The sequence below is a fragment of the Mobula hypostoma genome, chromosome 2 (assembly GCF_963921235.1).
Source record: "Mobula hypostoma chromosome 2, sMobHyp1.1, whole genome shotgun sequence".
Lineage (NCBI taxonomy): Eukaryota > Metazoa > Chordata > Chondrichthyes > Myliobatiformes > Myliobatidae > Mobula > Mobula hypostoma.
The window spans coordinates 120,758,442-120,778,234 of NC_086098.1; the positions used below are offsets into that span (position 1 = coordinate 120,758,442).

The window sequence follows — 19,793 nt, forward strand, 5'->3', positions numbered from 1 at the left end:
TCTCGATCTCTCTCTATCTCGGGAGATAGCTTATCTACTGATGTCTATTATAAACCTACTGGCTCTCACAGCTACCTGGACTATACCTCTTCCCTCCCCTCCTCTCCCACACAGTTAACTGTAAAAATGCCACCCACTTCTCTCAGTTCCTCTTTCTCCACTGCATCTGCTCTCAGGATGAAGCTTTTTATTCCAAAACTCAAGAGATGTCCTCCTTCTTCAAAGAAGGAAGCTTCTCTTCCTCCACCATCAATGCTGCCGTCATCTCTTCCATTTTGCACATGTTAGCCCTCAACCCATACTCCTGCCAACCCACCAGGGATAGGGTTCCTCGCTCTCACCTATCACCCTGCCATAAGGGTCCAGCACATTATTCTCCAGAACTTCTGCCATCTCCAATGGGATCCCACCCACCAAGCACATCTATCCACCCTTCCCCCGCCCCCCCCCACTTTCTGCTTTCCACCGGGATTGCTCCCTATGTGACCCCTTGTCTATTTAACTCTCCCCCGCTGATCTCACTCCTGGCACTTAGCCTTGTAAGCAGAACAAGTGCCACACCTGCCCCTACACCTCCTCCCTCACTACCATTCAGGGCCCCAAACAGTCCTCCCGGGTGAGGCAACACTTCACCTGTGAGTCTGTTGGGGTCATCTACTGTATCCGGTGCTCCCCGTGTGGACTCCTGTATGTCAGAAAGACCCGACGTAGGTTGGGAGACTGCTTTATTGAGCACCTACACTCCATCCACCAGTAAAAGCAAAATCTCCCAGTGGCTATATATTTTAATTCCACTTCCCATTCCCATACCAACATATCAGTCCATGGCCTCCTCTATTGTCATAATGAGGCCACACTCAGGTTGGATGAGAAGCACCTTACATTCCATATGGGTAGCCTCCTATCTGATGGCATGAACATCAATTTCTCAAACTTCCCCAGCAATGCCCCCCTCTCCCCACCAATCCCCTCTCTCACCTTACCTCCTCACCTGTCCATCACCTCCGGTGCTCCTCTTCTTTCTTCCATGGCCTTGTCCTCTCCTATCAGATTCCCCCTTCTCCAGCCCTGTACCTCTTTCCCCAATCAACTTCCTACCTCTTTTCTTCACCCTGCCCCCTCCCAGTTTCACTTATCACCTTGTGATTCTTCCTCCCCTCCCCTTACTTTGACTCAACCTTTTTCTCCAGTCCTGATGAAGGGTCTCAGCCCAAAACATCGACAGTACGTTTTTCCATAGATGCTGCCTGGCTGTTGAGTTCCTCCAGCATTTTGTCTGCATTGCTTGAACCCTTTCTAGTTCACTTATTGCTCAAATCGGTCCATTGATGATGCCATACTCTCTGAACTCCACTCTGAACTATCCCACCTAGAAAATGGTACCTCATATCCCAGGATGCTGTCTATTGACTTCAGCTTCGCATTTAGTACGATCATCCCTAAGAAGCTGATCTCCCTGGGTGCCAACACATCTCTCTGTTACTGGATTCTGGGCTCTTGACAGAAAGGCTACATGTGCGGGCAGTGGGAAAATCATCCCTCTCATACATCTTGATATTGTCACTCGAAACTCAGTGTCACACAACCTTGCCACTTAGATCTGGCCCACGTCTTCATTAACCAAGTCCAACAATTGCCTTTATTGGATCTTGCTCCTCATTACACAAGTTAGATCATTTGTCGGGGGCATGGCCAGGTTTAGTTGGGGTGAGGTCCAGGTTAGTTGGTGTGTATGGGCACTTGGGGCAATAGGATTCAGGTTAAGGGTAGTATTGGGGGATGTATATGTGGGGCTGGGGGAGATAGGATTATGGAGTTTAGAGTCAGGAGGTATGTGGGGCTGTGGCAGATAGGGATGCAGAGCCACTTGAATCTGGCCCATTGCTTTCATTAACCTAGTCCAACACCACTTGGCTTAATTAACCAGTTGTGCACTGGGACACATCAGTAATGTAACCTGGGGTTTTCAGGTATTTCGGGTCTTTAATCACCAGACACCCTCGCTGAGGCAACCCCACCGTACAGTCAGTCTGTTTTAGCAGAAACATCACTTGAGCCATCACACTGAGCACTGATGCTCCCTAGGGATGCATGCTCTGCCCATTACGGTCCACACTGCTAACACATGACCGCAATGCTGGATCCAGTTCAACTAAATCATCATGTTCACCGATGACACAACAGTGGTTGACATCATCAATAACAACAATGAGATGGCGTACATAGAGACGGCAGAGTGGCTGGTAGAATGATGCGAGCACAACAACTAAAGCCTCAATGTGAACAAGAACAAGGAAGTGATTGTGAACTTTAAGGTAGTGCAAGCTGACCACTCCTCACTGCATAGAAATGATTTCACTGTAGAAAGCGTTAGGAGAACCAAGTTTCTCCGAAGGCACATAACAGATGATCTCACCTGGTCCCTCAACAGCTTTTTGGTCACTTCCTGAGTGAGGCTCAACCCCACCCCATTTTAACCTATTTTTACAGGAGCACCATCGATTGTCTTGACCAGCTACATCAACATCAGATAAAAGGAATTGCAAGGCGCCTGATCACAAGTCTCAACGAAGGTTTGCAAGAACTGTTCAGAGGATCAATGTGGTCTCAGTTCCACTCATTAGAGACATTTATCATACACAGGAACCTTAGCATTGTCAATGATCCCTTCCATCTGTCCAGCAATTTATTTGACCCCTAACCGTCAGGCAGAAGGTACTGTAGTTTTAAGATAAGAACTGTATGGATGACAAACAGCTTCTTCCCCAAGCCGTAAGACTACTGACCTCCCTGCCACCATGTGAAAATCTCATCATATGGTTTCATCACATATGAATGGCCAGTAGTGTTTTTTTTTAATTTGCTTTGTACGTAACACCCTGGTAAAGGTTTCACTGCTAACGTAATGGTCTTTCTTCAGAAGCATTATGATTAGAGATAATGGGTGCTTTGGAATGTGAACCATCCATTCAGGCGAGCGGGTTTTTTTTTCTGTGTGTCTGACACCGGTGTGAGCTGGGGTCTTTGTTTGGGGGGAGAGGAGGGGAGAGGACAGGACACTGGAGAGAACCGGTCATAGGATTTAACCCATGGGTGACTGTGATTCGATGGAACAAGCAAAGGTCCACTGAGGATCGGTGAATATGACTTTAATTGAGCTCCAACTTGTGCACATTTGACTGTTTAATTATAATGGCCCTTTTTTTGTTCTTTTTGTTACTAACCCTTTAGTTAACATTCATAAATATTATTCCTTTAATCATATGCAGTATGTTGTCTTATTGCTCAGCACCGAGTTGTAACAGGGTAACAAATTACACAGAATTCACACAAACAAGAATTTGGGGTGGGAGAGCCGTCCCAATCTCACGGATTCGGCATGAGCGCAATGTGTATTCCCTAGACCGGGGTAGGCAACCTACGGCCCGTGAGCCAGATCCGGCCCATGAAGGTATTTTGACCGGCCCGTGAAGGTATTTTGACCAGCCCGTGAACAAATATTGAGAAACTATGCTTATCTGGCCCGCGAGCGATTTTTCTTTATTCTGAGTGTTTCACGCAACCACACTGATGGACATGCATGGCGTCTTGTTACACTGGCCCTAGGTTCCATTTTGTTCCAAACCAAACACTGGTATATACGAATGACGGGAAGGCAGACTACCTTATTAATATGTATGAGATACTCTCCGTGCATGCGCAGGTTTTCAGATGGGATCATTCAAATTTGTAAACAGAAACAGCATCACTGTGTTTTAACAAGAAATCCACGCTAAATATCCAGATATTTACATGTGCTACGATACTTGTTGAATAACTCGCGTTTCGAAATAAAATCAAAGAAAAAAATTCCAATGGCAATGAATGCAAAACGCAGGGAGGTATACGCTGAATGCCGAAAAAGCAGTGAAAATGAAGGAAATACCCGTGCCAGCTACGAAGTCTCAAAACGTATTACAGAAAAGATGAGGCTTTTGCAAATGGAGAGTTTGTCAAAGAATGTTTACTGGCAGTGGTGGATATTATTTGTCCTGAAAAGAAATCTTTGTTTGCATCTATCAGCCTGTCAGCAAGAATGACCACACGGCGAATTGAAAGAAATGTCAGCAGATGTTAAACATTGTTTAAGGGATGCTTGCAATGAATTGCACTTGTTTTCCCAATTGTGCTTGATGAGAGTGCAGACTTGAGAGACGCTGCTCAACTTGCAGTGTTTGTGCAAGGAGTGACCTCAACTTTTCAAATTGTTGAAGAGTTTATTCAATTAATTCCTACGAAGGACACGGTTGCTGGAGCAGACATTTTCGAAGCTTTGCTGAAAATGATGTCAGAAATGAAACTTAATGTGTCGAAGCTAATTGACATCACAACTGATGGGGCACCAGCAATGGTGGGACAGAAAACTAAACTGAGTTCTTTGATTACTAATTGGCATCCTTGGTTAAGCACAAATGATTTTCTAGCATGAGTTATTCATTAATTTGAGACAAATCATAACTAGATGTATTTAAATGGATAATTCCCCTATTCTAAGTTTTTTATGGCATTTACCTGGCCCACCTTCCGCTCATTAATACGCGATCTGACCCACAGAGGCAAAAAGGTTGCCGACCCCTGCCCTAGACATACGTAGCCCAGGGAAATCAGGGTTTCATGTACAAGCACTTTTTTTATTTGTGGGCAATATTACTTTGTGTTGTATGTGAGTTATATGCACTGTGCTGTGCATCTTGGTCCAGAGGAATGTCATTTCATTTAGTGCTATACATGTGTAGTAAACCGAACTTGAACTTGAGTATTGTGTACGGACGACAATGAAAACAAAGACAGTCCTGTGGTTAAACATATCAAAGGCTACAAGCTGGACAAAGAAGGGTGTAAATGCCAGGAATGGCAATGTACGGAAAGAAATTAAGGAGAATAATCAAGGGAGGAGATAGCAGATCTTGTATACAAGATTATTTTGTTCATTTCATTAAACCCTCAGCAAACTTATGTGAGGAAGTAGCACAACTTCAGTTAATGCTGCTATGCTGTAATCTTTGAAAGATACAGCAACAGCTTTCAATTATTTTAATGGCACCAATACATACATTCACAACTTACAAACGTTTGTACAATGTATGTTCATTTTAATAAATATATGGGATTCAGTCATACTTGGATACTGAACGACATTGAATGTTACAGCATGGTAAAAAGGTTGTGAATTATAAATAATATATGCAATGGAAAGGGTGAGCAATTCAAGTTCCTGGGTGTCAACATCACTGAAGATCTATCTTGAACCCAACACATTGATGCAATTATAAAAACACACCAGCTGCTATATTTCATTAGGAGTTTCAAGAGATTTGGTGTGGCACTGAGGATACTAACAAATTTCTACAGATGTACAGTGGTGAGCAAGCTGGTTGCATCAACATCTGGCATGGAGGGGTGATTGCACAGGATTGAAAAAGAATGCAGAAGGTTGCACACTCAGCTAGCTCCATCATGGGTACTAAACTTCTAAACATAGAGGACATCTTCAATAGGCAATGTCTCAAAAGGAAAACATCCATCAATAAGGAACCCCGCACCCAGGACATGCTCTCGTATTACTACCATCAGAAAGCTGGTGAAGACACACAATACTTCAGGAAGAGTTTCTTCCCTTCTGCCATCAGATTTCTGAACAATGAACCAACCCACGGACACTTCCTCAGTACTTTTGCACTACTTATTTATTTTTTTTAGTTGTCTTTTTTTACAATTTGTGGCATTTTTGTGTGTTGCACTGTTTGCAATCACAGAAAAATACATTTCATATGTCAGTGATAGTAAACCTGATCCAGATATGGCTTCTCACACAGCATTACTCAGCCAGTGTCACTTCATTATCCACTCCTGACACTCCTCTCAAAAGAATATACCAACGTGCAATCAGTTCCATTTTCTTGCTATTCTCTGACTAAACAGCCACCAGTTTAGTACCATCTCATGTCAGAACACATCAACAATGAATTCAGTTTCATTCAGTACTCATTTCTTTGCAAATGTGAAAAATATTAACACTTTGCCACTTACATTAGGGCGATATCTACCTTTGGGGCCTGCCACAGAAGAAACACCACAACCACTAGGATACAAGAAAGTTGCAGGTGGGGGAGGAATTCCTGAAAGCTAAAATATTTCTGCAGGACTGATCTGCAAGTTGTAGATCAGTCCTGCAGACTCAAACTGTAGTTTCAACTCAAAACTTTGAGTTCAAAACTGTAGTGCAACCATTCAAAAGACTGATTTACACACACTGCTCAAACATGTGCTTATATATGCTCAAACTTACCTGTCGTAAGTTTAAGATTTTCAGCAAGAGATGAAGCTTTCTCATGCGATTCCTTCTCCACGTGCCCACTTGATCCATCCCCAATGATCTCAATCATGTGCCAATGTACCCAGTATGTTCTATTTAACTGGTACCAGAAAACCTGGAAGTAAAAAGGACATAGTATAAATCAGAGCAAGTCTAATCGCTTCTACTCCTACACAACTTCCCACAAAGTGAGAGTTTCAGTAGGAAAGAATAAAAACAACGTACACACTCATAACATCAAAGGCAACATATTGCAGATGCTGGAAATCTGACAATAGAATGGAGAATCTAGAAATATTCAAGATCAAGCAACATCTGTGGAGAGAGAAAAACAAAATCCAACAAAAGCTCAAATAATTATAAATAATAGAACATCTTGAAGAGAACAAAATGGAGCAGTCAGCATGATTTATCATCATGTTATCATCATGTTTAGCTTATCTACTGAAATTCTTTGAGAATATGTCAAAGAAAACATTAAGTATTGAACTTTCCTCACAGACATTCTTAAATGTCCAACATAGAGAAAGACAGGGACAGTAGATGTTGGAATCTGGAGTGATAAACAATCTGCTCGAAGCACTCAATGGGTCAAGCAGGGAAGGAAAGAAATTATTGAAATTTTGGGTCAAATCCCTGCATCATGACCACAATCGGATTGATCAATGAGGTCAAAGCATAGATTTGGGATAACAATGATGTGCATTAAGAATTGGGTACAGAACTGTAAGAACGGGTATTAACAAACCTTCCTCATGTTGGCAGACTGTAGTTAACGGGAAGTGTCACCTCACCTGCAAGGACTGTTTGGGCCCTGAACGGTAGTGAGAGAGAAATGCATTAAGAATTGGGTACAGAACTGTACGAATGGGTATTAACAAACCTTTCTCATGTTGGCAGACTGTAGTTAACGGGAAGTGTCACCTCACCTGCAAGGACTGTTTGGGCCCTGAACGGTAGTGAGAGAGAAAGAGTAGGGGCAGCTATGTCTCTTGTTCCATTCGCAAGGATGAATATCAGGAGGGAGATCAGTGGGAAAGAACAAATGAGTCACGTAGAGAGTGATCCCTGCGGAAAGTGGAAAGTTTGGGGGGGACGGGGACGGAGACGTGCTTTGCGATGAACCCTAAACAGTCCTTCCAGGTGAGGCAACACTTCACCTGTGAGTCCATTTGGATCATCTACTGTATCCAGTGCTCCCAGTGTGGCCTCCTGTATATCAGTGAGACCTGACGTAAATTGAGAGACACCTTCACCAAGCACCTACGCTCTATCTGCCAGAAAAAAAAAGGATCCCCTGGTGGCCACCCATTTCCGTACGTCCCTGCTCTTCATTTCACCCTTCCCCGTCACCTGGTTTACACCTATAACCTACCACAACCTGAGTGCGACCTCACTGCAACAGTAGAGAAGGTCGTGGATTGATACATCGGAATGGGAATGGAAAGTGTATTTAAAATGGGTGGCCACTGGGAGATCTCACTTCTTCTGGTGGACAGATGATAGGTGCTCAGCGAAGCAGTCTCCCAACCTAGGTGGGGTCTCACTGATATATAGGAGTGCCACACCTGGAGCACCGGATACAGTATATGACCCCCAACAGACTCACAGGTGAAGTACTGCCTCACCTGGAAGGACTGTTTGCAGCCCTGAAAGGTAGCAAAGGAGGTGGTGTAGCACTTGTTCCACTTGCAAGGATAACTGCCCTGAGGTGATTGGTGGGAAGGGATGAATGGACAAGGGAGTGATCCCTGTGAAAAGCAGAAAGTGGGGCGGTTGGGGAGTTGCTTCGTGGTGGGATCCTGTTGGAGGTGGCGGAGGTTCCAGAGAATTATGTGTTGGACACGGAGGCCGTTGGGGTGGTAGGTGAGGACAAGGGGAACCCTATCCCTGGTAGGGTGGCAGGAGGATGGGGTGAGAGCTGATGCGTGTGAAATGAAAGCGATGCGGTTGAGGGCAGCATTGATGGTGGAGAAAGGGATGTCCTTTTCTTTGAAAAAGGAGGAAATCTCCTTCATTCTGGAATGAAAAGCCTCATCCTGAGAATAGATGCAGTGGAAATGGAGGTATTGAGACAAGGAGATGGCATCTTTGCAAGTAACAGTGTGAAAAGAGATAAAGTCCAGATAGCTGAGAGAGTCCATGGGTTTATAACAGACACCAATAGATAAGCTGTCTCCAGAGATAGAGACACTGAGAAAGGGGAGGGAGGTATCGGAAATGGATCAGATGCATTTGATCATCACTTGATAAGCCTTGCAATTTTCTCGATTCATTTTCGTTCTTTAAAAATTGTACCAAATTAGCCATTGCTCCCAAACTAACCAATGGCACAATTAAATGGAATCCACTGTACTTGGAGTTCTAGAAGGCGCAGATAGGGTACCATTTGGGAGACTTATCAATTAAATAAGGATGTATGGAATCGGAGGAAATATATTAGGGTGGATGGAAGATTGGTTAACCAAGAAGAAGCAGACAGAAAGTTAAGATAAATGGGTGTTTCTCAGGTTGGCAGTCAATCTTGAGCGGTGTGGCACATGGTTCAGATCTAGGCCCATAACTGTTTGCAATATATATTAATGATTTGGAAGAGGGGACCAAGTGTATCCTATTTAAGTTTACTGATGACACTAGATTGAGTGGAAAAGTAAATTTAGAGGGGTACAGATAGGTTAACTGAGTGGACAAGGCATGGCAGATGGAGTACAACATCAGTAAATGCGAGATCATCCACTTAGAAGCAAATATAAAGTACAGGATTATTATTTAAATAGTGCAAGATTGCAAAGATTGTGCAGAGGGACTTGGGATTACTTGTGCATGAATTGCAAAATGCTGACTTGCAGATGCAACAGGTTACCAAGGTAAATAGAATGTTGACCTTCATTGCTAAAGAGATTTAACTTGAGAACAGGGGAGTTATGCTGCAACTGTACAGGGCAATTCTTTTCAATATTTTTATTAGTTTCTACATAGAAGAATACAGAGTACAAGTACATATAAAAGTCAAAAACAATAAAAACTACCAATTACATTCTATCTATTCATAATAACAATCTCATTACCCCGTATTCACGAAGGTTAGTCAACAGTTATATTGAAATATACTGATTTATTACAAAAAAAGAATCTAACCCCGACCAAGACCGAAGCTGTTTATTAAGGAGAAAAAAAGGCAAAATACCTTCTCATATAATAAAAATTAATAATAGCCAACATCTAAATTTGAACAAACTGAGGGTTTTGAAAGTTTTGAAAATAATTCAGAAAGAGTCCCCACAATGTTTGAAAGTCTTGACCAGATTCAGAAATTGAACAAATCTTCTCTAAATCTAAGCATGACATAACATCGCATAACCATTGAGCATGAGTAGGAGGAAAAACATCTTTCCATTTAAACAAAAGCGTCCTCCTAGCTATAAGAGAGCTAAAGGCCAAAATATGTAAATCAGATGTCTTCAGCTTGATATCTTGTCCTGCAACAATACCGAACAGGCCCGTCAGAGGATTAGGCTTAAAATTGACTTTGAAAAGTAAAAAAAAAGTTTGAAAAACTTCCTTCCATGATTTTTCAAGACATGGACAAATCCAAAACATATGAATTAATGAAGCTTCTCCATTATTACATCTGTCACAGTAGGGAGATATATCTGAATAAAAACGAGATAGTTTATCTTTAGTCATATGGGCTCTATGTACCACCTTAAATTGTACGAGGGAATGGCGAGCACATAGCGATGAAGTATTAACCAGTTTAAAAATTTCATTCCAAGTTTCCTCAGATATTGATGTCTGTAAATCTTGTTCCCAGAAATTCTTAGTTTTGTCTAAAGGAATATTCCTCATCTCCAGTAACATACCAAAATATTAGATATTGAACCTTTATGAAAAGGTGTCAAATTAAAAATTATGTCTAATAAGTTCTTATCTGAGCTTATATGAAATGTGCATAATTGAGATTTTAGAAAGTCTCTGATTTGTAGATATCATATTTAGCTGATTATTGCTCAAATGAAAAAAGGTTTCTTCCAACAAACAGATCCTAAAAACATTTAATACCCAACCTGTCCCATTCTTTAAAAACTAAATCAGTCATGGAGGGTTAAAAAAAAATTAAAATAAATGGGGCTAGAAAGGGAAAATCTCAATAAACCAAAATGTTTTCTAAATTGTATCCAGATCCTCAGAGTATGTTTAACTACTAAATTATCATTTAGTTTACTTACAAATAACGGAAAATGAGGATCCAAGAAGAAAAAATAATAGAAGATGTATTAACAGAGTTAGCTTCTAAAGAAACTCATACCGACAGTCTACATGATTAATATAATATAACATAAGATATTGTATATTAACTGCCCAGTAACAGAACCTAAAATTAGGTAAGGCTAAACCTCCAGACTTTTCAGATTTTTGAAGATGAACTTTATTTAATCGAGGACGTTTATTTTACCCATATATAGGAGGATAAAATAGATTCAAGAGAATCAAAAAAGGATTTAGGAATAAAAACAGGTAAGGCCTGAAAAAGACACATAAATTTAGGTAGAATATTCATTTTAATAGAATTAATTCATCCAATCAACGATATTGAAAGAGGTGACCAATTTAATGATATCTTTTTTACATAGTTCAATAAAGTAAGAAAGTTTTCTTTAAACAGGTGTTTGTAATTCTTAGTGACTGTTACACCCAAATAAGTAAATTGATTCCTTACAAATTTAAAAGGGAGATTAGTATTAATTGATACCAAATTATTAAAAGGAAATAATTCACTCTTATGTAGGTTCAACTTATATCCTGAAAACTGGCTAAAACAGGAGAGTAAAGGAAGTACGCAAGGTAACGAGGTCTCAACATTAGAGATAAGAAGCAATATATCATCAGCAAAAAGCGAGATTTTGTGGGTGATACCTCTCCTTAAAATACCACAGATATCATTAGATTCTCGAAAAGCAATGGCAAGGTGTTCTAAAGCTAAATCAAAAAGCAAAGGACTCAACGGACAACCTTGTCTAGTTCCACAGTGAAGTTTAAATGGTTTGGAATTTTGAAAATTAGTAAGAACCCGAGCAGGAGATAAATAGAGTAATTTAATCCATTGAATAAAATCTGGTCCAAATTTAAATTTTCCTAAGGTTTTAAATAAATAATTCCATTCAACCCGATCGAAGGCCTTCTCAACATCTAAGGATATCACACATTCCAAAACCTCCTGAGAAGGAGAGTAAACATTTAATACACGGCGTATATTAAAATGTGAAAATCAGTTTTTAATAAATCCAGTCTGATCATCAGAAATAATAGAAAGTAAAATATTTTCAATCCTACAAGCCAAAACTTTAGAAAGAATTTTAGTATCAACATTGATCATTCTGTTGGGTCCTTGTTCTTTTTCAGGATAAGTAAAATAGAAGCTTCATAAAAAGATTGAGGCAAACTACCCAATTTGAAAGAATCCAAAAAGACTAAGTGTGACTGCGGTATAATTAATGAAGAAAAGGCCTTATAAAATTCTCCAAAAAATCTATGTGGACCCGGAGCCTTCCCCGAGTGTAATGAACGTATAGCCTCGGCAATTTCCTCATAAGAATTGGGTTGATCCATCTGTTTGCAGTTATCTGCAGAAAGTGCAAGGATATTTAATTGATCTAGAAAATTATTCATTACAGTATTATCTTTAGGGACATCAGAACTATAAAGTTTAGAATAGAATTCTCTAAAGGCATCATTTATTTCAGAGTAATCAGTTGTCCTATCAGCAATAGTTTTGCAAATTTCTTTAATTTGTCGTGTAAGGCGTTTCTTCTTTTATGTTACTGCTAAGGCTAATAAAATGGCTTCTTTGTTATGTTATAATAAAAATGGCTTTTCTGTAATAACAACTGCGATGTAAGGAGTTCTCTCTCTCTCCCTGCTTGTTTGGGTTATATTATTGATAATAGAGGGAACGAACCGATGAGTGCCCATGTTATTCTTTTTTTGGGTGATATTCTGTCTCATATGGCTGGGAACCGTGTGGTTTGGCCAGCTTTTCGGGAGGAGACCCGAAGAGGAAGGAAGTGCTGGACGCGCTCTGGTCGACCACCGTGGTTGGTCCCAAGCAGCGAGTCGAGGGGGTCAGAGGAGATCACATGGTGGAAAGAGGACCCCATTAATTGAGCTCCAACGGTTGTCCATGAAGTGGTTGAACTCTGATAGTTTGGTGCCTTTTACTTTCCCTTTTATATCGTATCTCTATTAATTACATAGTTCCATTAAGATTTATAAAGTATAATCTGTAAATCGTACATTGTGTGCTGTCTGATATTTGATGTGTGAGTTTCTACCAGGTGGCATTACACAGCAACTACGCAACCATGAGACATGGTTTGGCGGGTGGACGGGGTCTCCCCTAGATAAACATGAGCCGATAGCCCTGAGCATTACAGTCGTTTAAGTACAGAAGTTTTTAACTGGTTGGCCAATAATTGCCTGATTTATCTCCAAGAATGTAAAATTGAGTTTTATCTTTAAGAAGTTGAGTTTCAATTGGATATGTTAACAAAAAATCATATTTAGTTTTAACTTCAACACGTTTTTTATATAAAACAGGATCTGGAGCTATAGCATTTTTTTTATCTAATTGTTTCAATTGATTGGCTAATTAAATTCTTTCTTTATTAGCTTTACTCTTAACACTTGCAGTATAAGAAATATCTTGTCCTTTAATATAGGCCTTGAAAGTATCCCATACAATAAGATTAGAAGTCCCGTCCTTTCCATTCTCTTCAAAAAACAAAATAATATGCTTCTCTACAAATTTTAAAATTCCTTTATTAGATAACAAAGTTGTATTAAAACGCCAAAATCTGTTGGTTAGAGGAAGACCAGGGGGTTTTAAAGGTAGAAATATAGGAGCATGATCTGAAACAGTAAACTCTTTATATTCACAGGAATGAACTGATGAAATCATCTATCGATAAAAAAAATCAATCCTGGAACATGTGTGATGAACATGGGGAAAAAAAACGAATATTCCCAATCTAAAGGATGTAAAAAATCCCAAATATCAACTATACTACACCTCAATAAAAAGGATTGAATAAACAAAGCTGATTTATTAAGAAATGCTGGTCTAGAAGATGATCAGTCTAAAATTGGGTCTAGCCAACAATTAAAATCTCCTCCCATCACCAAAGAATAAAGATTCAGATCTGGTAAAAGCGAAAAAGAACACTCAAAGAATCCTGGATCATCTACATTTGGGGCATTCACATTGGCAAATATTATTAATTTATTATCTAGTTTTCCAGAAACTATAACAAAACGTCCATTAGTATCAGACACTACTTCATGTTGGACAAAGAAAGTGTATTATCTATAAGAATTGAAACTCCTCTAGATTTGGCCTGAAAAGAAGAGAGAAAACAAAGTCCATTCCAACGGCTAAAAAAAACATAGATTATCACATTTGCGTGTGTGCGTTTCTTGTTAAAAAAAAAAGGGGGACCTTAAATTTCTTAATTTAAGCAAAAATCTTATTACGTTTAACAGGGTGATTTAACTCTTTCACGTTAAAACTGAGTAAATTAATAGCTTGGTGCATTTTTAATATTATTTAAAGGAAGGGTTAAAATGCAAGCTAAAAACCAAATCATAAACCTTGAGAAATGGTAACCAAGCAACAAGTTGGCTAAAAATTCAGAAACAGCTTCCAGGGAAAAAAAACCATACCCCCGCCCACCTCCCAAAGAAAGAAAACCAACCAAAAGAAAGTCGGCATCTAAAAAACTACAGACAACCCCCAAAAAAACCTGGTGATCGCTCCAATTAGTTTCAAGGTTATTTATATTCCAACCTAGACTAAACAATATCCAAACAAGAAATTCAATTGTCGTATATCAAAAATAGTATTAAAAAATACGAAAAGAAATCAGTTACAACGGTTTACCAGAAGTAAAAGATACAATTATTCATACAGAAAGACATTAAATATTAATCTTACACCTTCATGGAAAAACAGACTAAGCAGTTAGCCTTCAAAATTACAAAATCTTTGAGCTTCAACATTCAAACAAAACCATTCGAAGGATCCATCTTAATGAGATTCTCAGTTAATCTGCGTAGCCAAGGGACGGGTTAAAACCCTTATTTAAAAAATTCCAACAGAGCTTGTTTAAATTTAGCACATTCCTGCATAACCTCAAGCGAATAATCTTCGAGAATCTTAACATTCCACCCTATAACCAATCATGCCCCTTCGACGGGATTTGCAAATTAAAAGTTTAATCGTGTGTCTTCGTGTAAGGAGAAACTAAACAGTTAGCCTTCGGATTTTAAAAACTTCTGTGCTTCAACAGATGAGCGAAACCATTCAAAAGAACCATTAAGTGTGATTCTGAGTTAGGCTGGGCAGCGAAGGGAAGGCTTGAAATCCTTATTAAAAAGCTCCAACATAACTTCTTTGAATTTAACGTGTTCCTGCATAACCTCAGGCAAATAATCTTCGACAATTCTAATCTTGCGACCATTACAGTCAATCATGCCACTTCAACGAGATTTGCGAATTAAGAGTTCCTTTGTTTTAAATTCCTGAAAACAGATTATTACTGATCTTGGTCTCTGATTGTTAAGAGGTCTGAATGGAGGAGATCTGTGAACTCGATTGATCATAGGCACAAACGTCAAAATCTCCGGAAATAATTCTCGCAAAAACTCCATAGGATGATTACCTTCAACTAATTCTTCGAGACCCAGAACCCGTAGGTTGTTCCTTCTACTTCTATTTTCTAGGCTGATAATCTTGTCTTATAATTCATCCACTTCCATTTCCAAAACCGACAACATTTCTTCATTATTTTTAATACGTTTATTGTGTTCATTAAGAGTTTGTTGAATAAAATCCAGTTTACCATCTGTTCATTTAAATTCAGTGCTGAATTGCTGAAACTTCTTAGAGGCTTCTCATGTATGGATTTGCAGCAAATCCATAATAGAATCCAAAGAAGTGGGAAGATAATCTTTTTTAGTACCTCTGGCACTCCGTCCAGCCATAATGAAAGAATATCACACTTAAAAAAGTTTCAAGACAGGTTGGAAATAGTAAGATAATTAAAGTTGGAGCAACGGCAGAATGCTGTTACTCCATCAGCCACCACCAGGAAATCTCTCAGGGTATGTAGCCGCACCAAGAGTACTGGATGCAATTCTGATCTCCTTACTTGAGAAAAGATATACTAGCTTTGGAGGCAATGCAAAGGAGGTTCACCAGGTTGATTTGGAGATGAGGGGTCAGATAGGAGAGATCGAGTCACCTGGGACTATACTAACTAGAATTTATAGAATTCAGTGGCAATCAATCCCTTTCATAATGTCGTATGAGAAATTGAGTGTAATTTCTCATACAAGATTATGAAAGACATAGATAAGACAGAAACAAGGAGACACTGCCTCAGAATTCGGGGCAATAAAATTAAGATGGTAATGAGGAGAAGCTGCTTTTCCCAGACTAATGAATTTGTGAAATTCTCTGCCCAGGGTAGCAATAGAGAATACCTCGAGAAACGCACTTAAGACGAGGTTAGATTTCTGCATAGCAGTAGAATTAATGGTCATGGGGAAAAGGAAGGTAGATAGAGCTGAGTCCACTCTCCCCCGCTGATCTCACTCCTGGCACTTAGCCTTGTAAGCAGAACAAGTGCCACACCTGCCCCTACACCTCCTCCCTCACTACCATTCAGGGCCCCAAACAGTCCTCCCGGATGAGGCAACACTTCACCTGTGAGTCTGTTGGGGTCACCTACTGTATCCGGTGCTCCCCGTGTGGACTCCTGTATGTCAGAAAGACCCGACGTAGGTTGGGAGACTGCTTTATTGAGCACCTACACTCCATCCACCAGTAAAAGCAGAATCTCCCAGTGGCTATACATTTTAATTCCACTTCCTATTCCCATACCAACATATCAGTCCATGGCCTCCTCTACTGTCACAATGAGGCCACACTCAGGTTGGATGAGAAATACCTTATATTCCATATGGGTAGCCTCCTACCTGATGGCATGAACATCAATTTCTCAAACTTCCCCAGCAATGCCCCCCCCCCCACCAATCCCCTCTCTCACCTTACCTCCTCACCTGTCCATCACCTCCGGTGCTCCTCTTCTTTCTTCTTCCATGGCCTTCTGTCCTCTCCTATCAGATTCCCCCTTCTCCAGCCCTGTACCTCTTTCCCCAATCAACTTCCCACCTCTTTTCTTCACCCTGTCCCCTCCCAGTTTCACTTATCACCTTGTGATTCTTCCTCCCCTCCCCTTACTTTGACTCAACCTTTTTCTCCAGTCCTGATGAAGGGTCTCAGCCCAAAACATTGACAGTACGCTTTTCCATAGATGTTGCCTGGCTGTTGAGTTCCTCCAGCATTTTGTCTGCGTTGCTTGAACCCTTTCTAGTTCACTTATTGCTCAAATCGGTCCATTGATGATGCCATACTCTCTGAACTCCACTCTGAACAATCCCACCTAGAAAATGGTGCCTCATATCCCAGGATGCTGTCTATTGACTTCAGCTTCGCATTTAATACGATCATCCCTAAGAAGCTGATCTCCCTGGGTGCCAACACATCTCTCTGTTACTGGATTCTGGGCTCTTGACAGAAGGCTACATGTGCGGGCAGTGGGAAAATTATCCCTCTCATACTTCTTGATATTGTCACTCGAAACTCAGTACCACACAACTTTGCCACTTAGATCTGGCCCATGTCTTCATCAACCAACTAATGGTCATGGGGAAAGGGCAGGTAGATAGAGCTGAGTCCACCGCCAGATCAGCTGTGATATTGAATGGTGGTAAACACAAAATAATCTGCAGATGCTGCGGTCAAAGCAACACTCACAACACGCTGGAGGAACTTAGCAGGTCAGACAGCATCCATGGAAAAGATCGGTCGACGTTTCGGGCCGGAACCCTTCATCAGGACTGCAGAGGGAAGGGGCAGATGCCCTATGAAGAAGATGGGGGGAGGGTGGAAAGGAGAAGGCTGGTAGGTTCCAGGTGAAAAACCAGTGAGGGGAAAGATCAAGGGGTGGGGGAGGGGAAGCAGGGAGGTGATAGGCAGGAAAGGTGAAGAAAGATTAGGGGAAAACACAATGGGTAGTAGAAGGAAGTGGAACCATGAGGGAGGTGATAGGCAGCTGGGGGAGGGGGCAGAGTGACATAGGGATAGAGGAAGGGTGGGGGAGGGAATTACTGGAAGTTGGAGAATTCAATGTTCATACCAAGGGGCCGGAGACTACCTAGATGGTATATGAGGTATTGTTCCTACAACTTGAGTTTAGCCTCATCATGGCAGTAGAGGAGGCCATGTATGGACATATCTGAATGGGAGTGGGAAGCAGAGTTGAAGTGGGTGGCTACTGGGAGATCCTGTCTGTTGTGGAGGTGCTCAATGAAGCAGTCCCCCAATCTGCGTCGGGTTTCACTGATGTAGAGGAGGCCACACCGGGAGCGCCGGATGCAATAGATGGCCCCAACAGACTCACAAGTGAAGTGTTGCCTCACTTGGAAGGACTGTTTGGGGTCCTGGATTTCATTGTTTCAGGTGTGATAGAATTGGAGGGGCAAAAGGGGGAGGTGTTGCATTGCTTGTCAGAGAAAATACTACAGCGGTGCTTTGGCAGGACAGATTAGAGGACTCGTCTAGCGAGGCTATTTGGGTGGAACTGAGGAATGGGAAAGGTGTAGTAACGCTTATAGGGGTGTATTATAGACCACCTAATGGGGAGCAAGAATTGGAGGAGCAAATTTGTAAGGAGATAGCAAATATTTGTAGTAAGCACAAGGTTGAGAGTGTGGGAGATTTTAGTGTTCCACACATAGACTGGGAAACCCATTCTGTAAAAGGGCTGGATGGTTTGGAGTTTGAAAAATGAGTGCAAGATAGTTTTTTGCAACAATACGTAAAGGTAACAACCAGAGAAGGGGCAGTGTTGGATCTCCTGTTAGAGAATGAGATAGGTCAGGTGACGGAAGTATGTGTTGGGGAGCACTTCGGGTCCAGTGATCACAATGCCATTAGTTTCAATATAATTATGGAGAAGAAAAGGACTGGACACAGGGTTCAGATTTTTGATTGGAGAAAGGCTAACTTTGAGGAGAAACGAAAGGATTTAAAAGGAGTGGATTGGGACAATTTGTTTTATGGGAAGGATGTAATAGAGAAATGGAGGCCACGTAAAGGTGAAATTTTGAGGGTACAGTATTTTTATGTTCCTGTTAGGTTGAAAGGAAAGGTTAAAAGTTTGAGAGAACTATGGTTTTCAAGGGATATTGGAAACTTGGTTCGGAAAAAGAGAGAGATCTACAATAAATATAGGCAGCTTGGAGTAAATGAGGTGCTCGAGGAATATAAAGAATGTAAAAAGAATCTTAAGAAAGAAATTAGAAAAGCTAAAAGAAGATATGAGGTTGCTTTGGCAAGTAAGGTGAAAATAAATCCAAAGGGTTTCTACAGTTATATTAATAGCAAAAGGATAGTGAGGGATAAAATTGGTCCCTTAGAGAATCAGAGTGGACGGCTATGTGTGGAGCCAAAAGAGATGGGGGAGACTTTGAACAATTTCTTTTCTTCAGTATTCACTAAGGAGAAGGACATTGAATTATGTAAGGTAAGGGAAAGAAGTAGGGTAGCTATGGAAACTATGACGATTAAAGAAGAGGAAGTACTGGCGCTTTTAAGGAATATAAAAGTGGATAAGTCTCTGGCTCCTGACAGGCTATCTCCTAGGACCTTGAGGGAAGTTAGTGTGGAAATAGCAGGGGCTCTGACAGAGCTATTTCAAATGTCATTAGAAACAGGGATGGTGCTGGAGGATTGGCATATTGCTCATGTTGTTCCATTGTTTAAAAAGGGTTCTAAGAGTAAACCTAGCAATTATCGGCCTGTGAGTTTGACATCAGTGGTGGGTAAATTGATGGAAAGTATTCTTAGAGATGGTATATAAATTATCTGGATAGACAGGGTCTGATTAGGAACAGTCAACATGGATTTGTGTGTGGAAGGTCATGTTTGACAAATCTCATTGGATTTTTTGAAGCGGTTACTAGGAAAGTTGATGAGGGTAGAGCTGTAGATGCTGTCTATATGGACTTTAGTAAGGCCTTTGACAAGGTTCCACACGGAAGGTTAGTTAGGAAGGTTCAATCGTTAGGTATTAATATTGAAGTAGTAAAATGGATTCAGCAGTGACTGGATGGGAGATGCCAAAGAGTAGTGGTGGATAACTGTTTGTCAGATTGGAGACTTGTCATATATATTAATGATCTGGATGATGGGGTGGTAACTTGGATTAGTAAGTATGCAGATGATACTAAGGTAGGTGGAGTTGTGGATAATGAAGTAGGTTTTCAAAGCTTGCAGAGAGAGTTAGGCCAGTTAGAAGAGTGGGCTGAAAGATGG

General features: G+C 40.7%; 1 protein-coding gene across 6 annotated transcripts in view; it reads right to left on the reverse strand.

Moving 5' to 3' along the window:
- The window catches only part of LOC134342426 (cullin-9), a 318,694-nt gene that overhangs the window by 229,982 nt on the left and 68,919 nt on the right, over window positions 1-19,793 (reverse strand). For all 6 annotated transcript variants that reach the window (XM_063040545.1, XM_063040547.1, XM_063040543.1 and 3 more), the window contains exon 5: window positions 6,329-6,470. In XM_063040545.1, the coding sequence (XP_062896615.1) occupies window positions 6,329-6,470 (142 nt within the window). The remainder of the gene's footprint in view (window positions 1-6,328; window positions 6,471-19,793) is intronic.